Source organism: Panthera tigris, chromosome D2 (genome assembly GCF_018350195.1).
Source record: "Panthera tigris isolate Pti1 chromosome D2, P.tigris_Pti1_mat1.1, whole genome shotgun sequence".
NCBI lineage: Eukaryota > Metazoa > Chordata > Mammalia > Carnivora > Felidae > Panthera > Panthera tigris.
Window position 1 is genome coordinate 35,722,877 of NC_056670.1, and position 20,731 is coordinate 35,743,607.

The window sequence follows — 20,731 nt, forward strand, 5'->3', positions numbered from 1 at the left end:
TCAGGTAGCTGCTGAGTCCAGCTTGTGAGTTGGGAATAACTCTGGGGTAAATGTGTTTTTGCCTCCTCATGGTTCTGTTGACTCTGGTCGCCATGGCTTCTTTCTGGGGCCCATGTACACGATCTGGCTCCAGACGCCTCCTCACCGACCCTCTGACCAGGCAAAGTTGTGTTTCACCAGCATGATAGGGCAGGTCTGCCCTTAGGGTCTCTGAAGGCTGGTGGTACAATTAGCTCTTTTATTTGCTTTTCTGCTCCTTACAGTAGAGTGTCTTAGATTAACAGACAGGGCACCATCAATAATGCACAGATGCTCTGTAATTGGGGCTTCCTTTGATGTTAATTTAGCTAAGTTCAATGCTATTGTCAGTGATAGCAATTACACTCAGCCTTTTCACCAAGGACATTTTAGGATAATTTTATTTTTCATGTGCATTTTAAAATATGGCAGTAAATTTTGAGCTACATTACCTGAATTAGAACTCATTATTTCTTTTTCAGCAGTGAACTAATGCTCTCTGTCTAGGCTCCAAAGCAGTAATTTTTTTTCCTTTCTTTCTTTCTGTTTTTTTTTTTTTTTTTGAAGTGGGGAATTTTAAGTGGGACTTCCACTCCATAAAGCTTTTAATTCGTGAGTGAAATTTAGAAGTAAATCACTTAGTTTTTGTTGGCATTTTGAAGTGTCACAGAGGCTATATGGCTTAGTGACCTCTCCTGTGCTTTATTTGGCCCATTTTTATTCATTCCTTCCCACCACCCAACCTTCATTTTTGTTCTTGACATGATTCAAGGAGTTGCCTCCAGCTGCTCTTTTGGGAAGGTTTAAAATCTGAATTTATTGGCTATTGTATTCCATAGGAAACGTATGATTCTTATTTTGTTCATGGGCTCTTGTCAGATTGGCTGTTCCATTTAGAGGGCAGTCCCATTCAGCGTTTCATGTCAACTTTGGAGTAAAGGCTGAACTTCTCCCTTCTGCTATTTCTCCATTGTTAATACAGAGCAGGCCATGCCTCTTTCCCATGTTTGTTGTGAAAATTAAATGAGATAATATATTCAAGGAGCTAACACTGTCTCTGGTATGTGGAACCAGGGGCAGCTAGTGTTCTTAGCTGTGTAATTTCAAAGCAGTTATTTTTTCGTGGCATTGTTATATCATTGGTTTATGTGGGTGAACACGGGGAAGGTAAATTTGGCTTGAGGTGCCCCAGCTCAGGCTGCCATATCAAAACACCATAGATGGAGTGGCTTAAAGAGGAGAAATGAACTTTTTCATGGTTCTGGGAGCTGGGAGTCCAGATCATGGTACCAACATGGTCTGGTTCTGATGAGAGCCCTTTTCCTGGATTGCAGATGGCTGATCTTTTGCTGAGCCCTCACATTGTGAGGGGCGGGGGGAGAGAGAGAGAGAGTGAGTGAGCAGATCGACCAATCTTCCTCTTTTTATAAGGCCACAGTCCTGTCGGACCAGAGCCCCACCCTTTTGACCTCATTTGACCTTATTTGCTTCCTAAAGATTTTATCTCTAGATACAGTTACATTGGGGGTTAGGGTTTCAACATATGAATTCTGGGAGACATAATTCAGTCCACAGAGGGGGTATTGCCCTATATATCTGGTGGCTAAACTGAATTTTAAATAAAATGTTTCTAAGGCTTTTGTTAAGCATCTACCTTCTGATGAGGATAAAACACCTATCAAAAGGGAATATGGCAAGGGAAAGAAGACCTCAGGATCATCTTGGGGAGGCCCTGGGCCCTCCTTTTGAGGATCTCCCCAGGCACTGCGTAAGTCCTGTTTGTTTTTATGGGGATGGTGGAAGGAGAGAGCCAGGGGGAAAAGGAGGCACAAGAAAAGTGAGTATAGTATGGAGGATGAGACCGCTCCATTGTCATTGCTGGAAACAGGAGGACGGCAGTGCTGTAGCCCCAAGTGGATGTCACTTAGAGCAAAGGGGTCTCTGCTTTGCAGAGATAAACCCCTAAGCCCTTTCGTTTGCGTGACCTTGGACTCAACTCTCTTCATCCCCCTTCAACTCCCTGGGTGAATCTAGAAATCAAGGCCGATGGTGAGATCCTGGAATTTGTCTTTGGAGTCCACCCCTTCTACCCCATAGTAAAATGGAGAAATCCAGGCAGTGAAATCAGAGGGGTCCTTACACACGTCCAGAGAATATTATCTCATCATGAGAAGGGCTTTGAAAACCCCAGGTTGAGATCCTGCATCTCTGGATAATTAGAAAATGACCAAGAGCTGTATTACCCAAAGACACACACTTAAAAAAATCTGTTTCAATTAAGTATAATATTTTTTAAAATGTCTAATTTTTGTACCCATTGTAATTTCTAGTCACAGGATGTTTTGGAAAAGTTTCAGTTACAAATTCTTTTTGTTTTCCTTGTGTTCCAAAAACCCTCAGTACTAACTGGTGATTTCTGCATGTTGAGCTTACAGAGGCCCAATCCAAATGCTATGAATTGCATTTGGTTAGGTAAAAATGGAAGGAGTAAGTAAAACAGACTGAAGAATGAAAAGCTCTTCCTTCTTCGCTTCCCCTCCCCACTTCTCTTGCACATTATATGACTAAATGTGCAACTTTGTTCACATAACTGCTACAAACAGTTCACTGTGTAGGCCAAACGCTCTCTAATGCAGTAAAATTAAGAAATAATATGCTTTGAAAGTGATTTATGAGTGTGGTTAAACTGCCAGATTTACAAAGAAATAGTTCAGATCTTGGGAAGCCTCAGGAGTCACGTCAAAAATGAATTTGACCATGATTTAAACTGCTACTTTTCTTACATGACATTTAATATGTGTACTTTGGAGGCCCATATGTCTTTAATAAAATAGCATTAAGTTTTAAATATGATATGAATGCAGCCAGTTTCTAAATTCATAACCTTTTCCACAACTCCAAAATGCTAACCAATAAGGGAGTCATACACGCAATAAAACATAAACCTTAGAAAATAGCTTTTTATTAAAATGGTTAGACAGTTGGCAGCTGGATTGCAATGTAATAAATACTTACAGCATTGTGGGTTTATCAGGCATTGTTTACCCTGCAAGCAACTGGGACCAGACAACTAATTATAACCCCTGCAGAAAAGCCGCTCATGCTGAGTCCCCCCCTCCCCCCGAGTGTGCCAAAGAGGCACGGATGGTTTTTCTGAGAGCTCGGGACAAGGGGTCCCAAGATTTGGATTCCGATCTCTCTCTACCACTTCAAGAAGTGTGACCCTGGGCAAGTCACCCCATAGCTATAATTTTTCCCGTCTGTGTCAGGGGATGACACTTGCCATGCAAGTTTGTTACGGCAATAAGAAACAGATGCATGCTAGGCATCTGAGATGGTGCCTGGCACATAGTAGGTGCTCAGTAAAGAGAAACAATTCTTTTGAAAAAAAAAGATTTAATAAAAAAGTAATTTAGGTGAGATCTTCAGGTCCCTCTTTCAGTGACATTCTATTATTTCTCTAGGACAGCCGTTAGAAAAGGTAGGCCACTTAGCCAGAAATCAGTGTGAGCTTCATGGAGAATGAAGAGGAAGTTCCCTGCCTCACTCACCTCTCTAAGGTATGAATAAGCATGTAAGGAATGACAGAAAGACATATTTGGTGCAGGGGGAGCAGGAGCCGTGCTGATGGCCAACGTCACTTAGCTGTTCCTAGAGATGAATGTGAGGTGTGCAATACAGCCTTTTCCTTTGGGTTTCCGGTTTGTAGAAAATGTGAGTTATTCTTGTAAGTTGTACTATATGACAACAAAAGTTCTTTTAGTGCTGCTGCTGCTGCTGCTGCTGCTGCACCTGTGTGTGTGTGTGCGTGTGTGTGTGTGTGTGTGTGTGTGTGTGTGTAAACAGATCTCTCTGTGGAGCAGTTTTGTAATGGGGCTTCCCAAATTCCATGTTTCTAGATGCTTATGTGCAACTTTCTTTTTCTGTATCTCAGATGAAACAGTCTGGCAACGGTCTGATTATATTTGTCCGTGCAACCAAATATTACCACCCTTCACAAACTTCCTTAGGAAGCAATTCCTGAATTTCCTAAAAGGGGAATTATAAATTATATTTGAGCTTGGATTTTGAATCTCAGGGCTCTGACGTACACATGGTAATCAAAGATTAAAAGGCCCAGGGACCATTTCATTTTGTTTTATTTTGTTTTTATATGTTTTTAAAAACAATGTTATGATCCCATTAAGGGAAATTAACAAAGAAAATCTTTCAACTGTATTCCCTACATGCTAACTCTTGTGACTTTTCATTTTGTTCTGTTCCCTTCTAAGCTGTATCCCTTTCTATAGGTATTATATGTGTGCTTAATGCTCTCTGCCTTTACCTAATTTTTTTTGTATTGTGCTATTTCATAGTCCTTAAATTTATTCTTTTGATGGACTGTGCAGTTCTTCATCAAATTGATGAAAGTACCATCCATTAGTAAACCATTTCCCCACCATTTCTATACTTTAATCTTGTGTATAAAATACTGTTACTTGTGTGTGGAGGGAGGTGAGTAGGTAGGTGGGTGTGGATGTATGTCACTCTGTCTCACAGTGTGTTTCTTTTAAATTATTGCCTTAGGATAATTTTCCAGGAGTGAATTTATTGCATCTCAGGGTGTGGACATATAAGCAGCTTTAGGTTGTGCATACAAATGCCTAGCTGCCATTTTAAGTTGCCTGTCCAGCCTGGATGAGTCATCATGCCTACCCTGGCCAGAGGAAGAATGTAGGGCAAAAGGGGTACTTCACATTTCCAAAGCTTTCTTTGGGAATGGGTTTCCCCAGGTCTGATTGGTTGGAATGGTTCTGGGAAGGAGGCTTAGAATCTGTGGGAGCTCCCACAAAGCCTGCATTGACCTGCTAGGTTGTAGTCCCAGGGAATTATGGGTTCCCTAGAGCATCCCAAAAATTATTAGCAGCATGCACTCCTGATCAGTGTGAATGTGCCTTTAGACTGTTAGCCAAATCTTTGCATAATACCAATCATCTACCTATAAAAGCACAAATATGTTATTGTTCTCAATAGGCAATTTAATGCAGCTTTGGGGAGGAAAAAAGAGAAAAGAAGATTACAAGCTGGCTGATCGTGCTTTTATTTCTCTTAAATCTATCCACACTTCTCAGGGGTTGTACTTGTTTAAAGATTGTATGCAACTGTGCAGTCTGTGTGATTTGGAAAGCAAATCAAACTAAATATGAAGTTTTCAGCATGTGCTGTTTTTAAAGGATTTCATGCATTTATTTCAAATATACATTTATTCCCAAGTAGTGCTAAACCTATAATCTTTTTCTTGTTACATTTCTTTTTTGGGGAGGGAGGCCGAGAGGGTGACTTAGTTTTGGAGTGGAAGGTTCCTATTAACATCTACCTCCTTCTTGTGCACATTATTCACAGCAGAGCTATTAAGGCTAATTATTTTCAGGTTTCTATCAAAGGGGACTATTTGAGCTGACAAAAAAAAGCATTTATTGGGGAGAAAAATGGTCTGTTTAAATAAGAAAGGGATCATTGTCATGTGCACCCTACCTCCCCCTCTCATTTATTAGCCTTGTAGGGAGGAGGGGCCAGGAGACCCCATGAGAGTCTGTGAGAGGAGGTTCTAGAGATCTGTGCTCATGGAGAGGCCTGGTACCCCAAAAAAGGCCAGTGTTTTTTTTCTCTCATTCTTCTGCAGCCCACCTGGGTTGCTCATTGACCTTGGAACTGGTGCCAGTCTGTTAATTTACTTCTCATTTTTGGTAGTATTCACTGACCCTTGGTATGTAATGGAATGAATACTGGTTGAGGGGTGGGTGTATTAGTCAGGAGAGGCTAACTGCTATAACAAACAGCCCCTGAATCTTGGGGGCTTAGTCACTCTCAGTGCACAGAAGATACATGGATGGAGAGTGAGGAGTCAGGGACCTAGGCTCCTTTTATCCAATGGCTCTCCATTTTCCTTAGGTCTTGGCAATCTTAACTTCATGGAAGCCAAGGGAAGGAGCAAGAGCAAGAGTGTGGGGGATTGTCTGAATGATTTATGGGCCTGCTTTTGAGGTAAAATGCCTCACTAATGCCCCTGTTCCACTGGCCATAACCCAGTCATATGAACAGTCATAACTGCAAGAGAGTCTGGGAAATGTAGCTGTTAGGGGCTGAATTACCCCGCCCCCCGCCCCCACTGCCTTCATATGTTAAAGCCCCAGGTCCCAGTACCTCAGAATTTAACCGTATTTGGAGATAGGACCTTTAAAGAGGTGATTGAATGAAAACAAGGCTCTTAGGGCCGGTTACCTAATCCAGCATGACTGTGGTTCTTTCAAGAGGAGGAAATTAGGACACACAGGGAGGTTCCAGGGGTATACATTCACAGAGGGACAACCATATGCAGAGGGCAGCTGTTAACCAGCCAAGCAGAGAGGCCATGTCACCTTGATCTTGAACTTCCAGCCTCAAGAACTGAGAAAAAGTTTCTGTTGTTTAAACCACCCAATGTGGTGTTTGTTATGGCAGCACGAGTGAACTAATACAGCTGCTTAGCTGAGTACCCATAAAGAACAGAAGATGTCTTTGGTAAACAGCGACCAATGTCCACCACACTGAGAGCTTGTGTGTCAGTTGTACTGTAACAGCCAGCCCGTGGGTGTTCTTGGGCAAGTTTCTCCCTCCCTCCCAAGTTTCTCCAGGGCTCAGATTCCTCATCTATCAAATGGATGAAGAAACTTAGAGCATCTATCTTTGAGGGTCTCTCTCTGACTTTGTGCTGCAGTCACATGAACATAACCTCAGGCTCACAAGGTGGTACCTGAAGCTTCCGGTCTTTGTGATTTCAGGGGAATATTGTGGTGACATGCTGTACAACCCAGGTTGTAGGGTTCAACGACCTGGATTCGAGTCCCAGCTCTTGCACTTGCTTTGTGACTTTGTGTAAAGGAGTGCCTCAGTTACCTCACCTTTGAAATGGGGCTAATGAAATATGGGTTGTTGGATTAAAGAAAATGATGCCTATAAAAGCACTTATCCCAGGGCATGCACAAAGTGAAGGCTCAGTACAATTTTGTCTCATTCTCCCTCTTTTTCTCTTTCTTCCTTTTTTGTTTTTCTGTTTTTTTTTAATTATTTTCGTTTCAAAATCCTGAATGTGAGGATGGAGAGACATTAATTTTGAAAGCTTTTGCACACTTATCTCACAAATGTGGAATACTGAGGTAGAGAGGTTGTGGGATTCACTGCATATTCCAGAAAGAAATGAAGGGGATCACAACTCAGGTCTCCCCTTGGCCCCATGCTTTGCTGTTATATAATATATAACTTGGCTGTTCTGGAGATTTCTGTACTGGGGATGTGAAGACATGGTTCAGGAAAGGAGAGCCTGAGAAATCTGGGCACTGTCTGTAGGGTTCCTTCCATGGACACAAAATAGTGATGGAAGCTCTTCTAGAGGGGCCACCTTGGAACTCAGGCCAGTGCATGCCTCCCAGAGTGGGCTATGACTTTTTCAAGGGCCATTAATTGCAGATTTGTGGTCTGTTGTGCAAAAAGAGTATGATCTGTCTACACACAAGAGTAGAAAGAAAAGCAGGTTCTGTGTTTAGCTTCCAGATGGTCCCAAATCTGCCTGATGGGGACTAGGTTGACTTGACCTAGTTTAGGACCACAGTTCACTTGCCTTTGTGCTCCACATCACTGAGACTTCCTCTACGCCTCCTGGAGGCAGGGATTTGGCCTTGGAATCACATTTGTTCTGGTGTATCTGGCATGCAGCAGCTGACATATTCACACCACCGGTGTTCGCTTTTGTAAACTGTGGAAGAGCTTCTGGGCCAGGCCACTATCCTCAAACTCAGAATTGATGATGACCAAAGTATTTTAAGAGGCAAATTATATTTCACCCCGCTTTGATTTAAAACAAGCTTTTCTGGCAGGGTGAAATTTTGAGATGTACTACAAACAGCTGGACATCTTCAAGTTATAGTAAAATGACAAGGCATTCAGCCTTTTTGCTGTCTCTCTCCTGTAGGGCAGGTTATCTGTCTTTGTCATAGCTAATGGCAATTTATGCTATCTATGACCAATGAAAGGAAAAATATTCATATTTTTAAAAAGCGTTGAGACAGATCTGTCCTCCATCAGGGACATGATCATGCTAGAAGGAAGTCGACTTTCCAAGGTCATGGTTTCTCAGTCTTTACTGGGAGGTTGCCATTTATTTATGTTCTTATATGAGTTTCAAGATTAGGAGAAATTCTTTTGGAGTCTTCTCAAAAGAGAATTTGGAGTGTCAAGGGAAAAAGATGCTGCTCAGGATCCTCTGTTTTTCAGAAGATAGAGTAAGTACATTTTAGATTTGCCAACCAAGGATAACGTTACCACTGGAGGTTCAGATGGAAGGAGACCTGGGTGAAGCTTCAAGATGGGAAGTATTTTCAGGCCAGATTGAAAATTAAACCTCCCAAACCCAAGATAGGTTTATCAGGCTGCAAAATAAGATATTTCAGGTTATTTCTCAGGACATACACCCTGGTGTACTTGGTCCAGGTGTATAGAACTTGTTATCTCACCTTTACCTTCCACTCTCAGAGTGGGAGTGGAGCACCAGAAATTCTTGTCTCTTGAGAATCTTATTGGGTTGTTCATTCACTGCAAGGAGGAAAACCAGCACTAGGTCAGTTAGGATATTTGCCAAAGATGTGAGAGAGTTAATGAATAGAGGTGACAACTTTTCTTCTCATTCCATCAAACAGCCAAAAAGGGACCTAAGGTGCATCCTTTTGGGAAGACCTTCTTCTTCATTCTTTTCCCAAAGTTTCTACCTACTTAAAGCCAGGCCTCTGGTTGTCAGGTCTTTCTCCCACCCACTCACCATGTATATTTACTAAGTGCATATGGCTCCTTGGAAGGTTTTGGGGTATAAAAGTAACTGAAACACAGCCTCAACCTTCATAGGGGGCACTTTCTAGGGAAGATTGACTTAGGTCTTATTCCACATTGATCTCTTCTACAGTGCTGAGGTGCCTTCAAATGTTTCCTCCTCTGGGTGTCTGATAAGGCATATGGATGCTGTAGATTGACTATTATAAATAACTTGATCTGTACACCTTATAATAGCATCACTTTTTAAAAAAATTTTTGTAATGTTTTTATTTATTTTTGAGACAGAGACAGAGCATGAGCAGGAGAGGGTCAGAGAGAGAGGGAGACACAGAATCCAAGGCAGGCTCCAGGCTCTGAGCTGTCAGCACAGAGCCCGATGCAGGGCTCAAACCCACAGACTGTGAGATCATGACCTGAGCCAAAGTCAGACGCTCAACCGACCGAGACACGCAGGCACCCCAATAGCATCACTTTTGTAATCACATTCTATTAGAGTCAGATGGATAGAATTTTTCAGAGATTTTTAAACTGATTTTTTAAATTTCAGATTGACTCTGGAAGAAAGAATGATAGGGAGTTAGGATTGTAGCTATGTGCACCACTAGATAGAAAGGGCAAGATGCAGTTGTCCCGCCTCTCCTTGGGCTGCCCAGGTATCCTCCATTGGGAAAGAATACTGCCCAGCTCAGAGGAGTTGGTCTTTTCAGGTGTACATTGTGTGAGTAGTCCTAAGTGGCTTTCCACAATGAAGTCCTCCTTGAGTTGGGGTAGTTTGGTAAAAAGCTTGCAACTTCAATTAGCTGGACATTAAAAAAGAACAATATTCCATTAGAAAAACAAAGTCTCAACATTTTTAAATGTAAACCAAGGGGAACGAACTGAGAATTGTTGGAAAAAAGAAAATAAACAAAGTGGATAAAATTTTCTCCCAAGACATCAGAGTACACAGAGACCAGGCTGTGACTCAAGTCTAGAATCATCTGGTAATGATGGAGATGGGTTTCCTCTAAGAAATAATGCTATGGATAAGTCATCCTGTGTCAGTTTTTATAATAGTAGGGAAAAAGGGAAAGGACTGACTTCATCCTGCTGATCTCCTTTAATTAGGTTGGTCTTTACCTGGCAGAAATTCTGTGAACTTCATTGCACAGAGCCTTCTGTCTAGGACACCTGCGGCTATTTGATGCCAGCTCTGATTTTGCATTGTCGTTTCTGACCTCATTTCCCGTTGTTCTTCAGTGTATTTTTCAGTTCACCTAGGACAGTATGTCTCAAGTTTTTCTTTTTCTTTCTCCTCCTTGTTTTTTCTCTCAAAATGGATATGCTATTATTATTGCTGACTCACTCATTCTCCTAGGGACTATCTCTCCTGTCCTGTCCCCCTTATAAACTCTTCCCATCCTGCATGGCCCAACCAGATCCTATCCTCTAGGAAGCCTGCTTGTGAAATCAGGGCCTTAGTGAATTCCCATGACCCAGAGCTTCCCTTTAACTAGTCCCTCATAAACCATATTATATTTTCTACTATTTGTGTGTCTGTATTGCTTTCTCAACTGGCAGGGAAAGGAATGTACTTAGTATATCTTCTGTTATACCCCATGGGGCAAACATATAGGTGGTCCCGAAGCCCTATCCTTGGTATTTATCATCTTTTACTACATGGGGCTGCATTGAGATAATCACCTTCTTCTGCGTGGCCTATTATCAGGGAAGATCCAGCATGTGCCTGGCAGTTCAGTTTCCTACCAAGTGGTATCCTGAAAATATGTGTATGAGACAGTGGCCTGCTTTGCACCAGGGGGAAATCCTGCGATTTATTTGGATGCTTGCTAGAGGTCACACCACAAGGCCACTGTCCACATATCAGCTTTGTCTCAGGAGCTGACGCATGTTTTTCATATAAATCATAGTGAGTTGCCCATTATAAACACCTTGTAAAACTCAAAAGGCTTTATGGCTGTTATTAGCTACTGCATTATGATTTATTAGCTAATTCAGACCAATGTGTGGATGAGTGTGCCCAGGGCACCATTTGTTTCATCTACATAAGTCAGAGACTGGAATGCACTATGCACTCAGAAGCAGATGCCTCTTCCAAAGGCCCCCGGTGAGTCAGAGTTTGCTTATGCTTTAAATGGGCAGATTTGCAATAACTCCTTTCAAAGTGGGCTATGTCTCCATGCCATGATGCTTCCACCCAAGAACTCTGGGTGGGAAACATGGCTGCAGTGACCAGTTTTGCTTCCAGCCTTCCCATTAAAGACTTCCTTTTTGAGGACAGAGAAGAAAATTGAGGGAGAAGTATCTGGAACGGCCCTGGTGGCACTTTTATGTTTCCCAATATGTTCAGCATCAGATTTTGTGTTGGCTTCCAGTTTGTAGTATTCACACTTAAAACTGGTCCATTTTAAAAATCAAAATATCACTATTTGATTGCCTATGAAGTATTTGTTTATATAAAATCAGCTATAGCCATGGAGTGTATATAGGATAGTATATGATTCATCCTCCCTAACCAACCCCAAGGCTTCTCTTTCATTTATTCATTTATTTTCCTCCTCTCTATCCCATCTTAATTCCCTTTCCCACCCTGCACTCCCACTCCGATGTCCAATGAGTCCTTGTAAAACATGTCTGTGGTTTTGTTTACAGTGTTTTAAGGCATTTAATGAGTTAAATGGTACTATGTATATTTTTTATTTTGTTTCTTAGTTTTTAAATCAAGCACTATTCTGGGGGTGCCTGGGTTGATCAGTCAGTTAAGCATCTGACTCTTGATTTTGGCTCAGGTCATGATCTCATGGTTCGTGAAATCGAGCCCCATGTCAGGCTCTGCACTGACAGTGTGAAGCCTGCTTGGGATTCTCTCTCTCCATCTCTCTCTCTGTGCCTCTTTCTCTCTTTCAAAATACATAAACATAAAAAAATAAAATGTAGATTTTATTATCAGGTACAGTGAAGTCAACAGATCAGGAGATGATTGCCATTGAGAAGATAGCTTGTTAGTTACGGTTCCCAAGAGGAGGGTGATTACCACACCAGCCAGGGTTAAATGGGGGAAGCACCAGGGTGGGTCTTGGGAGGCATAGGGAGGGAGGGGAAAGTATGGACAAGAGGCTTTACTGTGTTTTTTTCAGGAAGGAACGGGGAAAGCAAGATAAGCCAGCTTTGGGTTCCTAGTTTGAATGATTTCATCAGGCTCTGAGACACAGGGTGTGTCCTGAGTTGCCTGGTACCTGGCTCTGGGATGAGTAGGGGAGAGGAGTACTGCCTCTTGGAGCCTGAGAGCCTGACAGAGAAGGTGGTTCAGAGAATGGGCCCTGGGTTGTTGAGTTTCCATATGAAAAGCTACCTGGTGATTTATTTGTGATCTCTCATTGGTTAGCACTGGAGGAGGAGTCTTTCCAGAGTCAGCTGGGCCCCAGATGCCAGAGCATCAAGCATACAGAGAATAAGAAAGTATAATTGATACAGTCTAGTTCACATTGCCATGCATCCACTGAATCCTTGCTTCTAACTGTACACAGTTCTCCAAGCCAGGCCTCCACCACCATCTCCCAGGGGTACTTTCAACTCCGTTACCTTCAACTCTCCACCACCACAAATGATACTCTAATGAAAATCCTTGTTGACATTACCTAATGGTCCTGTGTAAGAACTGCATGGGATATACATCTTAAAATGGAACCGCTGGGTTGCACTCCTACCAGTAGCACATGGGGGTTCCTGTAAACCCACAGCCCACCAACATTTGCCATCATCTGGCTTCTTAATTGTTCTAGTCTAATAGGTGCAAAATTGTACATTATTCTTGTATTAATTTGCATTCCTCTGATTTCTAATAAGTTTGATCTCATTTAGCTCTCTTCCCTGTAACTAATTAATACATATTTGTTTTATATATGTATGTATGCTTACTAATGTGTTAGGTTTTCATATTCTTTTTTTAACCCTAACCCTAACCAAAACCTTCTCTGACTTCTATGAGCTTTCAGTTCAGACTGTAAAGATGCTGTTAGAACATTGGACAACATGGTCCATGGGCCCAAGGCCATCTCTGGACAGCCCATGCTCCATAAATCCAAGCAAGAGCTTGCTTGGAGGCTGTGTGGTTTGGAAAACACCAGTCCCCTTCGGGTTCATTACTGTAGCATTTCCCCAAGTCTGTTCCAAGGTGGACTGATTTTTTGAGATGCTGCACCTAAGAGGTTCCTACAATTAAATGCATCTTCTCTTTCCTTTAGGGAATGGCCTTAGAGATACTCTAGGGACCATTGTGGAAAATTGGTTGAACCTTGCTTAACTCAGTGTCTCCCAAATTTGTTTGACCACAGAATCTTTCCCGGTAACCCCTCTTTACTTGGATATTATAAGAAAGACAACGTTCAGGAATCAACTTTTGAGGACCTTGAATCAATCATGGCTGAAGCCTTTTGTCTAGCAGAGGGCTTGGCACATAGTATGCTCCAAAGCACTGTGTAGGACCTGAAGAAGACGTGTTTGTGACCTGGACAAACAGCTAGGAGAAGGGAAAACTTGGTAGAAGAGGAGCCCTGGACTTCAATACCATCTCTTTAAGCAGCCAGGGGGCTTAGCAAGAATATTTCACTTTTTTTTTCAAAGCAGAAAGCTGTCAGTTCAAGTCACAGCTTGTAACCATTGTGAGCTTTAGCAAGTCCTTTATATTCTTTCAATTCAATCTTCTCATCTGCAAAATGCAGCTTACAAAACTTCATAGGTATATGGTGAAGGGTACAAATAATATATGTAATGTATCTGGAACATAGTAGTAGCTCAATAAAAATTAGGTCTTGTTAGAATTATCATAACTATTAATATCTTCAATCTTTTATGAATATTAATTACGAACATATTCACTGCTAGCTGAATGAACATAGAAGTGGCTAACTCAAAGTCACATAGCTCATAATTATTAACAGAACTGAGACTGGAATCTCCTTCTCTTAGGTCCCAGTTCAATGTAATTTTCATTATACTGGACCGAGGATCCTTTTGCCTACTTCATGGTCAAAGGAACTTGGCAAAAGCTCTTTTGGTGTGTTGAATAGGCCACTCATCATGACACTGGAGACAGACACATAATGGGACTCAGAGGCCACAGGATGCCATTGGGATTGTGGTGTCAGTTGTGTTCTGCATCCTTGTTAATAACCTAGAAAAGGTTATAAAGAATATGCTAATTAAATCTGTATATTGCCCTAAATGGAGAGGTATTACAAACCCCACCAATGACAAAGATGTGACATAAAGGGACCTGGAGCTGTCAGGCATATGGACAGGAAATCACTAGATGAGATTCAGCTGCAGTAAATGCATCCTAATACATCTGGGGACAAATAATCTGAAACACAGATATTCAATGGGAGGAAGATATTTGGAAAGCAGTAAATGCTGAAGGGGACCTGGGGGATAGTGGACAGCAAATTAGATATGGGTTTTCATTGTGTTAGTCCAACAGAAATTGGTAATGCAATCTTGCACTGTATTTTCCACAGTCCCCTGGAGCAGCGGAGAGGAGAAAGCCTTGTTCGCTAGCCAAGATCAAGTGTGTTCGCCCCACATATGCATTCCTGAAGAATGGCCTTGCTGGGGCTGGGGCTGGACTGGAGGCTAGGGCTGCTTTACTAGTGAATGGGCCCTACCCTACCTTCCTTTCTTTTAGCTCCAGCACTGTCCAATATTCTGGGAAATCAGCTCTCTGTCCTGTCACCCACCATCTTGTTTATCTGGGGATCACTAAGGGAGGACAGTCTTCAGATTGGAGGGAAGACTTGACTCCAGGCATTTGTTTTCATGTCACCTAAACACACCTTTCTTAGTGATCCTGGCTTTTTCTCCCAACCCCACCAAATTCTGCTTCTCTGGAAGGATATCACCAGAAGATAGCCTGTCTGCTTCTGTCCTCAGCACCTGTTTTGACTGTAAGGGTCAATGACTGCCTACTTCTACCCCTGTGCCACCTTCTCCTCTTTTTCATGCTTCATACTGCCTGTCCCCATTGTTTATACTCTACTCAAGTTTAAAGACTGCCCTTGACATGTATTAAAACAAACTTTTCTACTGGGGGCCAGTGAAGATGTATTCTGATTTTCTTCTGGCCCCTGCCCACACCCCATTTTCTCAAGAAAGCCCAGCACTACCTGAGTTCAGAGCATTTCATTGCACATAGGGCCTGTCCAGTGGCGATAACCAGAGTGCCCTTCTAAACCTTTATAAAAGAATCCTACTCTTGCCAAAGCACACTCTCTACCTTTCCCTCTCTGGGAGATCCTCACCTTTCAGGAAATCCTTCAACGACTGCTTGGCAGTGGGTAATGTCCATGGCACTGGTAGAAAGCAGCTATAGGTTAGTAAACATCTGAAGCCGTTTGCAAGGTGGGAGAAACTTTACTGGTTGTTTCTTCAATGAGCCCTAGCTTCTCCCACTCAGAATGTGCTTCATCATGCTCCTCATCTGGGTTTGCACTCAGTGTAATTTAGCTTCGGCCTGCCATTGTCACTCAACACTCCTAAGTAAGTGGCCAAGTTTAAAGTTATGTCTTGAATATTTTTTAACCATTGTGTTTGGTAAGTGTTCACTGAGTGCCTTCTCTGTGCCTACCACTCTGCTAAGTACTTGTGTGGGGGAGGTTGGGGGAAAGAAGGTTCTAGTCTCATGGAGGGTCCTGAATAAAAAAGGCCTTACTGTGGAAGAACTTGAACTTTCATTCCTGGTGGGTCATAGATATAAATGGATGGCAGCTGCCAGCGCAGTGATTTATGAGTGATATGCCCAGCCAAAGGAAGTCAGGCACACTTTGGAACTATAGACCACTGTGTACAGGGCATCTCAGTATATTTAGCAAATGAGATTGCAAACCACAGAAAAAAAGGCTGAGTGGGCGGAGAGGAAGAACATTCCCTGGCCAGAAACTTGCTGAACTTGGAGGGCCAGGGACCGGAGGCTTTGCAGAGGTGGGGAGAGATGTTCTTTGGCTTGTCCTAGACAAATAAATCACCACTGAAGAGATATACCAAAGCCAATTATATGGAGTGTTTTCTTGGAAAATCAACTCCCAAGGCCTTGTAAATCATCCTTAGTGCTGGCAGGCATTCGGATCCGCCTGGGGGGGTGGGTGGTGTGCCAGTGCACCCCAGTGTCAGGTGGAGGGATTACATAGGGATGATCCTGTGATAGCAGAACATATCAGGTGCTGCCTTCCTCCAGGAAAGCCTTCTAGAGCAGAACTATTTGCACTTGTCTACAAATTGTAGGGCTGGGACTCTCAGCCAGGTTTTTGCCTATGACCTTCAATCCCTCTACAAAGTAGAGTGGGGACTGGATTATTTATAAGGTTTCTAGAAACTCTGACACTTATTGTATGCCTTTATGTTTTTTATAACTTCCACATAGGATGAGCATTTACATCTCATAGGCTTTCCTGATTATTATCCCATGGAAGACCAAAAATCCCCATCTACCATGAAAAATCAGTCACAGAGGCATTTTAGGGGGGTAAATAGGGGTTCTCTAAGCTAGGCTGTCAGAGAAACTATGGAAGGAGCTTTTAGCCTGGAAAAGAAAGAACTTAGGGGGATTCCGGAAGGCCTGTGCTGAGTATCTGAAGCCTCTTGAAGGGCTTCAAGAGGAGGAGGGTATCAGTATCTGCCATTCCACTCCAGAGGCCAGAAACAGGACCAGTGAGCCAAAGATACAGGGGCTTAGGCTGAAGCCCAAAAGGAGTTAAAAGATAAATTAGCGACCATTATGCTGCTCAATGACACAGACTTTGATTTGTCCAGTATTTGAGAGTGTAAACTCTTCAACCATGAGAACTGTCATGGAGGAGAGAGTCAGTGCTGTAATCTAGAAGAGAGGACCTTCTGTTCTGCCCCTTCCATAGCCATCTTGAGTCCCTGGAGGAGGATGTGGCTGCATGACCACAGTGGGGAGAAGCTCCCTCCCCCAAAGTATCTTCCTCTTCCCCACAAAACTTTTTTCCTCTGATTCAGGATATGGTCACTTTTCTCTGGGAGAGTTCCATTAAAATGTATGTTCTTTTCGGAGTATCTTGTGAGTTTGAGGGTGGGGATTTAATTGGTTGCCAACAAGCAAGAAGGCCCCAAGGGAAATGGAATGTGAATTAGGAAACAACACACAGTTTCTGAATGGAAGCCAGGCAGGAGGGAAGGACAGTCCCTCAAAACGGAAGTCTGATGGGCACCCAACTTACTTCCTAATTATTTATTTTTTAGATAGCCAATCAGTTCCTTTGGGTCTATCAGTGAGTTTACGTAAACCTTTTTGTGATACATTGGTCTTGTCAGCCTGTACCAACTCTTGGGACAGTAAGTTTACAAGATCAATAAAATAATTCTTCCATCATCTTGAAATTAACTCCTTTGCCTGATCTTCAAGATTCTCTTCTTCCTTACCATATTCTAGGATAAAATGAACAAGTGTTTTTATTTATCCTTGTTATGATTCTATGGATTCTGATGGGACCTTTCTTAGTCTTTGACTCTCTTCCTAGACAAAAGTCTTCCTAATTGTTCTCATTAATTTGATATGACAATTCTTATGTCCCTGTGATTAATTATACACACACCAAACATTTTTTTAATTAAGTTCCTCCTTTATGGGTATCATTGAGGGAGAAGACACTGAGGCTAGTGATGAAAAAGACACTTTGCTTGCCATTCTTTGTACAGAATTGTAGCAGAACCAAATGAGATGTAATGGGTAGAGTGCTATGCCCTGGCACTGAGGATGTGTGCCACAAATACCAGCCATTATTCACAAAGTAGCTTTCATCTCTCTATTATGGATAAAGTCACTGAGACTCTCAGGATTCCAGTGACTCCCCCAAGTTCCTACAGCTGGCAGGTGGCAGAGCTGGCATCTGAACCTAGTAACCCAAAGCCTGCATCCTCTCTATGGGGCAACACTTCTTCCTTTAGTTTGTCAGTGCAAAATCAGGGGAACACTTGTGATTTAAGAATGATTTGAAGATGTTAAAAGTGCTGGTAAAAAGTGAAGATATTTTTGCACACCTGGATGACTCGGTTGAGCGTCTGACTTTGGCTACATCATGATCTCTCAGTTTGTGGGTCCGAGTCCCGCGTCTGGCTCTGTGCTGACAGCTTGGAGCCTGAAGCCTGCTTTGGATTCTGTGTGTGTGTCTCTCTCTTCCCCTCCCCTGCTCATGCTCTGTCTCGCTCTGTCTCAAAAATAAATACAAACATTAAAAAACATTTTTAAGTGAAGGTATTTTATAATAAAATAGGAAGATGAAATAGGCAGTTTACCAATGTCCTGGGATCCTCAACAGCCACTCTGGGTGGGAATCTGAGCTTTTGGTATGCACAGTCAGAGTGGTGGCTCTGTCTGGCCCCAAACATAAAATGGTAGAGTTGACACAAGGCTCCAGCTCAGTCATCCTTGTCTGTTATGTTTGGAGGCAACAACTCTGCGTGAACCCATTAACTCAGAGATTTCGGCCAAAGCCTTTTCCTTCCCCAACCACTGGGCGAGAGCGCACCACTCTGCGTTGAGATGATCGGCTTTCCATATGCATGAAACCACTACAGCCTGCCTCCCCATCTTTCATCACCTAAATGAGGGCAGTTCATGTTTAAGAGTAGAGAATAGGGAACATAATGATGGATAAATTATAAGTTTGGGGATATGAAAAGTCAAACTGTGTAAATATGTATTTTAAACCACAAACAGAATGTTAATGCATCTTTCCCATTAACTCACTAACTGAAATTACAGAGTGTAATGTGAGCCAACACCCACGGGTTGGTTATGATGTTTTCAGATTTAGAACAGCAAATGATAAATGTCCTTCCCTCAGACAAAGAAGCGATTGACACAGCTTTTCAGTGCAGTCACTGACAATGCTGGTGATGGAAAATAAACTGAACGCTGGGGGAGGAGAAGGGTCATGAAATACCTAGAGAAGCTTAGCACAGGCTTCTGCTAAGCACTTTGTAGCTACTGAGGAACATCTCTGAGCTCAGGGCAACCCCTTCAAGTGGTGGAGACCTGAGTGTGGTTGCCTAGCAATCCTTCCTGCATTAGAGGATATTCTTGTTTTCTTAAGCATTAGCTTTATCTTGCAATGGGTTGGTGGCTGACAGCTGAAGGGAAGCCAGTCTCACTTTGGCTAGGTTTGGTTTGAGGATGTATGGTTTATTTAGCAGTCAGTTCATTGTGAGGTTGCTTATGGGTAGCAGTATGAAAGAGAGGTTAAGAGGATGTGGGGAAATTGGAGCCTTTATGCACACTATTGGTTGGGATACAGAATACTATGGAAAGCAGCATTATGGTGCCTCCAAAAGTTAAAAATAGAACTGGAATATCATCCAGCAATTATGCAAAGAATTGAAGGCAGGGTCTCAAAAAAAGATATTTGTACACCCATAGTCATAGCAGCATTATTTAGAAGAGTTAAGAGGTGGATTGAGACAGCTGTCCATTGACAGATGAATGAAGAAAAAAAAAATGTGGTCTATACACCCAGTGGAATATTATTCAGCCTTAAAAAGGAAGCAAATTCTGACGCATGCTCACACATGGATGAACCTTAAAGGCATTATGCCAAGTGAAATAAGCCAGTCACAAAAGGGCAAATACTGTGTGGTTGTACTTCTGTGAGGTAACTAGAGGAGCCTGGTTCATAGAGACAGAAAGTGGAATGGTGGGTGCCAGGGGCAGTGGGGAGGGAAGAATGAGGAGTACTCGGTTCAGAGTTTCAGTTTTGGAACATGAAGAAAGTTCTGGAGATTGGTTGCACAGCATTGTGAATATACGAAATACAATTGACCTATGTACTTAAAAGTGGCTAAAATGATAAATTTTATGTTAGGTGTATTTTACTATAATTAATAAAGAGCATGTTAAAGAACATGGCCTTGGGAGGGAGAGAGATCTGTGTTCAAATCCTGGAGCCGTTCCCTACAAGCATTGGCCCATGGACAGTCCACTGCAAGTACCCTCTGGGCCTCCAAAAGGTGATGCTAATAATATTCCTTCTCCTTAGGGCTGTTGTAGGGATTAAGTGAAGTCATGTTTGTTGTATAGGCATTCTACATCTGGTGTGTAGCACAGACCTGTATTAAATACTAGCTGTTGTTACAGCTGCTGCCTCTCCTCTCTGCCTGGGAGAGGGGACCTTGTTGGCATATACTCCAGATGATGATGTTCCATCTCAGACATCTTCTGAAGCTCTGCTCCTCTTACTCCGATTACCCTGATTCTCTACATACCGATCCTACTCCTTCAGCAGTGCCCAGCCTCATACCCCATCTCTTATATGAAACCTGTTGTAACTGCTCCAGCCCATGTGCATTTAACAGTTCAGCCATGTGCCTTGTCATGTGTCCATTTACTCAGGGCCTACTATGAGCCCAGATGTTGGCAAAACAGTGGGGAGAGAACCCAGTCCTCACTCTCAAGCAGATCATAGTCTAGTTTTTGTCTACACTGTCTCTTTGATGCATATCCTCATATGTGTTGTGTGTGTGAAGGCCCCCTTTTCACCACCATATTGTAAGTTCTTTGTCTCCACTGAAGTGCGTAGCCTAACTTAGATTTGAAGGAACACAGTCACAATGACTTCTTTGAATTAGGCAGCCCTACCTAAGAAACCAGTTCATGTACTGGCTTGGAAGAATTCTACTGCCAGGAAAGATATGGATAGAAAACCTGGGCTCATTACCCTTCCCAAACTTCTTGCCATCATCAAGTGGTGGTAATGAGTTCTTTCCCTGAAGAAATACAGAATAATTGGAGAAAGACAAAATAAAGCAATAGTGAAATGTCACTTCAGACCCATAAATCTGGGGAAAAACTAATTAATCACAG

The 20,731-nt window shown here is 42.5% G+C and overlaps 1 protein-coding gene across 17 annotated transcripts in view; it reads left to right on the plus strand.

Moving 5' to 3' along the window:
- The window catches only part of LRMDA (leucine rich melanocyte differentiation associated), a 1,033,894-nt gene that overhangs the window by 603,708 nt on the left and 409,455 nt on the right, over positions 1-20,731 (plus strand). The window contains exon 6 of one of the 17 annotated variants that reach the window (XM_042961195.1): positions 3,483-3,782. The exons of the other annotated variants lie outside the window; for them this stretch is intronic. Coding sequence (XP_042817129.1) covers positions 3,483-3,494 — 12 coding nt within the window. The 3' untranslated portion in view covers positions 3,495-3,782. Of the gene's footprint in view, positions 1-3,482; positions 3,783-20,731 lie in introns of those variants that run through there. 17 annotated transcript variants of the gene reach the window in all.